Here is a 5,493-nt window from a genome sequence, read left to right on the forward strand (position 1 = left end):
TAATACGAATCTTTTTTTCTAAACACCACCTCATCCAAACGGATGCAAAAATGGCTATTAACTTAAGTTGGGCTGCATGGAGATACGTGCAGATCAGATGGATAGAAAGCTGAATAGATTTGGCCTACATATGTGATTAACCTAATCCTAGTCCATCTCTCTCTCTCTCACGCGCGCTCTCTCTCTCTCTGTATGTGTGTGTGGATGGATGAATGGATGTATACGCATTTGTATATAGAGTTTTAATTTTATGAGTGTTTCACAAAATAGCTTTGTGGCATGTGAAATTTAAAGCTTAAGATCAAATGCATGCGTATGAGGGTAGCAAGCATCGTCCCGTTTGAGTTTCACCATAGATTCATGCGCTTCATGCATGGCCCCACCCATGGGTAATCCAAAATCTGTACGTTAAATCCATTGTACAATACTTACCAAAAAAAAATCTATTGTACAATAAATACAAGCCAGCACAGATATCAATGAGCATGTACATGTTAGTTTATACCAATAATTGCAGATCAGCAGGCTTAGACGATCACAAAAAAGCAAATTGGAGAAGGCATTTGAAAGATGGCCCACATGCCACCCTTACGTACCCAGCCTTCAATTATTCCGTTTGGTTCATGACATGCTTCCAAAATATTAGGTTCAGCCGTCAGTAAAGCCTTGACGCGAACTGCCCTAAAATTTTGCCCAACTATGCCAATCCGCCACTCTACCAAAAGCAGCTGTTCACTATTTACATTCTTGAGAATCAAATCTTTTTGTAATTCCATAATTATGCGCATTTAACAACCATGGCCCCCAATCTTATAATTACATATCATAGATATTGAACTTTCAACTTCCTTTTTTCTTATGCTATGTTACAACTACTACTGATATTAGTTGTTTTTGCAGCAAATAATTATTGTTTTCATACTTAAATAGCAACATTTTATATTTTAATTTAATTAAATAATGAATTTTATGTAACCCATATAATAGATAATTAAAATAAGAACATCATTTTTATGCAATTTGCAAACAATGACTATTACATTAATTCATTAATTACAACCTTGACATAACACTATAATTATTGGCGTAACATATATATATATATATATATATATATATATATATATATATATATATAATAACTGTAGTTATATTTATATATTGTTGTCAATCTATGCCTATAAACTATTTATAAGAACTCTGGCTATTGAATATATAAATGCAATCTTTCTTTTTAGGAAGAATTACTTCGTCAAGAATAGGATCCAAAACTGGTGCGTTAGACCGACGTTCACTCAACCTTATTGACAATAAATGCAATGCATGGCAAAGAACCTACCCCCAGTTTTTACTGAGTCCTATATTAAATTACCTTGAATCAAATTTAAAAGGAAGTATGCATGCTCTTTTCTTTTTGAAAATAATTCAAGACTACCATTGTCCAAAATAGAATTTTCATGTCAACGACGTCCAAGATTTCTTTTTTTTTTTTTTTTTTCCTTTCTTCTTCTTTTTTTTTTTTTTTTTTTTTTTTGCATACGTGCAATCGCACGTGAATCTGCCCATAACGTAACGGAGTGGGCTTCTGGCACATAAACAGCAGCTATTAAAAACCATGGAGAGGACCAGCTGTTCAACAAAAATAACTCCTTGCTGCCACCGACAGCGAGCTTTCCTTCGTATAGGGACCACTGTATGCGATCAAGATGATGCCATTGCCTTCGTGTTAGTCACAGCCCTGCCGATCCAATCCTTCTACTCTCCACAGTGCCACACTCTAGTCTATTCTCTATGGCATGCACAAAGAGAAAAATGATGCATGGATGGTAACAATATACGACAGATCTAGATGGTAACCCCAAAGCATTTCACATTAACATGTCATGCATGCATGCATCCATAACATGCACCCCCTCTCCCATCATCTCTCTATATATATAAACACGAAAACCTCACCATTTGGTCAGGCCAAGTAGTGGTAGAAGACTGCCAAAGTGCATCCTTCCTCACCCTTCCCACCACCATCTTTAGTTTTTCCTTTTTTTTTTTTTTGGATGGAACCCTATCCACCACTCATATAACTTTTGTTTCTAGCTTTTACTTGGAGTTATTTGTATCACTGCCATTGGGGAAGAGAAGAAGAGAAGGGGAGTGAAGAGAGGTTGATGGCATGTGTTAACATGTTCAATCCGGAGCACCAGGGTTTCCGTGGAGTGCCGGCGGCTCCGCCGATGAGTCCCCGCATCTCCTTCTCCAACGACTTCGTCATGGAACCACCACCACCAGCCCCGCGCACGCCAGCGCCGCCGGCCGACCCCAACTTCGAGTTCTCGGTGGGCAGCCACCACATGATGGCGGCCGACCAGCTCTTCTTCAAGGGCCGGCTCCTCCCCCTCAAGGAGAACCACCACGGCGCCGGCGCCCAGAGGGTGACTACCCTCCGCGACGAGCTCCGTGCCCATGATGGCGATGACGACGGCCGGCCACCAAAGGGTTCCATTAGGTGGAAGGAGCTCCTTGGGCTCAGGAAGGGCCCCTGCCCTGCGGGCAAAAGGAACGATAAGAATGACAGGGCAATGGAGGCTGCAGACGTGCACGTTGGAAAGTCTGCACCTGAGGTTGGCAACTAAATTTCATGCACAACTTTCTGTGATGATGATGATAATTTGTGAACATGATAAGGGTTTGGCTTTTGTAATTCTTATTTGTACAATCAGCCATTTAAATTTCTATATATCATGAGATATATATCTTCAATGTTACTGCAAGCTTTTTCAAATCATTTTGATCAACTTTACCCTTGGTAGCTTAACTTCTCTTCCTTTTTCTGGACTTTCAACATATTTTCATGTAGTTTTCCTAAAACTACATTGAACATATAATATTTAGTTTTATTATGTATTTAAAGATTATAACATTAGGTTTCGTCTGTTGTCGTTTCTTTTCTTGTACAGGAGCTATGAGGCAATTATATGGAGGAATGTGAGTTTAAAAGACGTCGATGATAATGGTACATGATACTGAAGTAGCAAGCGAAGCAGTAGTGGTGCTAGCAACTCTTCTTCTTGTTTGTTTCTTCTTCTTCTTCTTCTCCTCCTCCTCCTTGTTGATGTTGATGTTGTTGTTCTTGTTGAAGGAAAATGTTGGTGGCTGTGTAGGGACTGGCGCTTGATGTGGGAAGACTCCTGTTGTTTTTCTTAGTTTGGGAGTGGGGGGAATTAGATGAAGGGGGATACGCATTGTATGAGAGGAAGTTTGGTTGAGTGATATTAACTCTCATTGATCTGTCTGTTGAGAGGACCTAATTCCATTTTTCCAACAAGCTGTTGTTTAGTTGTATGCTCCTTTGTCCTTCTTGTACAAATGTTTGTAGCTGGAAAATTAAATGGTGTGATGATTCTGATTTCTTTCTCTCTTCTTTTTTTTTTTTTTTTTTTGAGGGAGTGATGATTCTGATTTCAGATCTGTGGAGATGGGGCATTTATGGCTTGGATGTGGGATCAATATGTTTGGACCCTTTGGGGTGGAAACAGTGCCACTTTTGTCTTTTGGACTGAAGTGAGGAAGAGAGAGAAAGAGAGAGGCAGTTAATATATTTTGAATTGATTCTTGTGTTTCTGATCCCCCATACAACGTTCATTTATGTTATTCAATTCAATTGGGACTCTTTTTTATTGTTATCATTAAACTATTGGATAGGAGAAGAAGACAAAGTAAGGATGGTGCGCGTTAGAAAACAAGCAAAGAGGAGAAGGACAAGAAGAGCTGTCAGAGGGGGAGAGAGAAAAGTCAGTTCAAAGAGTAAAAGTAAATTTTCTAGCTTGAGGGTACTACATGTTTCCTTGGCGGAATTTGCGGGAACTTTGTCTTGATTGCTTCATTATTTAGCGAACGCTATAACTAGCTCAAGGCTTCTTTTATAGGTTAGCAAGAGGAAATGGAGGGTAGCTCCTAGTTTTGTGGAATTTCACCGACCATGTACTAAAAGTTTGTTTGAACCCGATAAAAAACTGTGGCACTCCCTTTCAATGCTCTCAAGTAAACTCTCAGTTTCCTCAAAAGAAGTACACTTCATACCTTGCCTTCAAATTTTGTTACATGATCAGCTTCTTGAAACAAGTGAAGTTTCTTGTAGCATGAAGAAATCCGCGGTGGAAAGAACCAATTATCTTAAGATTTCAGATTACAAATCCATGTTTCATCACCTTTCAACATAAATTTAGTGAATCCACCTGCAGCCAATATAAGTTGCACCCACCTTTTTATTCTTTGCCAAATCGGAAATGAGCAATTTTAGCTGCAGCAACACAATTTCATAGCTAATCCTGGTCAATAAGCAAAAATCCTGCAACACAAAAAATCTATGTAATCATAAAGTGCCACCCACCATCCCTCCTTTCCTAATGGAGGACAGACCCTGAGAATCGAACCTTTTTTTTTTTTTCTGAGAAAGCTCCAAAAACAGCTAAAAAGAGTGCCCAGATTGTTGGCATGTGAGCATGTACTATTCAATCACACTATCCAGAAGAATTCTACGGTTTGCAAGCATCATGCTTAGATATACCAAGTTCATCAACAATTGAAACAGACATGGCAACCAACTGGACAATCCCTTTAAGTGCATGAAACAAAGATCTCTATAGAACTCGGATTAATTCATTAAGGTGCTAATGTTTGCATCCTAAAAACCAAGCTAGAACAACATAATTACGTGATATATATCATCATGAGGATAATTTGCATCAATTTTTATGCAATCATACTATTCCTATCACAAGGTACCAACCCTCAATCCAAAAGCGCTATGGTAAGGCTTCACCAATTAAAGCTGACCTTAGTAAAACTCACCCACAGGTTTACTATCTTAACCAGTAGCACCAATCATAGAGTAAAATATGATGTCCTAGTAAACTAAATAGTTCAATAGGCATATCCTGAGACTAAGTTTGTAAAAAGAGTACAGGTCCAAGTTCAAATGTTGAAGTTAATATTATTTATCTCGGCTATGCTTTCAGGATATCCCATCACATAGCAGCCATAATTAATATGCAAGGGTCAAATAATGTCCTGGCCCCAGTTTGTCCTTGCAATGATAAATTATAGATGAATAAGGCCAAACATACTAACATTTTTTCCAAACATTTCAAGAAAAAGTGGAGCTGATATGTTCTTACAGAACGCAACCTCCTATTATCATTAATCTACGGAAAGAAACAACGTAAGTCAAGTATCCAAAAGTAGGAGCACCTGATAGCATGCTCCATGCGATTCCAGTACGAGAAAAAAAGGAAAAAATCAGATGAAACTATAAGATCCGGACAATGTCCATTGAAACGTTCTTGTTATCAGACATGATGCATGCACTTCTTTTAACTCATGTTACATGAAATTATATTGTGGTTATTCTACGAGGTTGACCTGAGCTTGTCTTGCACATTATTGTTCAAGACAATTGGGAATGGATAAGATAGTTACTTGTTATCGTGAGATAAA

General features: G+C 38.5%; 1 protein-coding gene across 1 annotated transcript; it reads left to right on the top strand.

Annotated features, from left to right (window-relative positions):
• The first annotated feature begins 1,960 nt into the window (after window positions 1-1,960).
• LOC105058255 (uncharacterized) lies at window positions 1,961-3,407 on the top strand. Its single transcript, XM_010941138.4, has 2 exons — window positions 1,961-2,618; window positions 2,955-3,407. The coding sequence occupies exons 1-2, from the start codon at window positions 2,166-2,168 to the stop codon at window positions 2,961-2,963; spliced, it is 462 nt and encodes a 153-aa protein (XP_010939440.1). The 5' UTR covers window positions 1,961-2,165; the 3' UTR covers window positions 2,964-3,407.
• Window positions 3,408-5,493: the final 2,086 nt, after the last annotated feature.

The sequence above is a fragment of the Elaeis guineensis genome, chromosome 15 (genome assembly GCF_000442705.2).
Source record: "Elaeis guineensis isolate ETL-2024a chromosome 15, EG11, whole genome shotgun sequence".
NCBI classification, from domain to species: Eukaryota; Viridiplantae; Streptophyta; class Magnoliopsida; order Arecales; family Arecaceae; genus Elaeis; species Elaeis guineensis.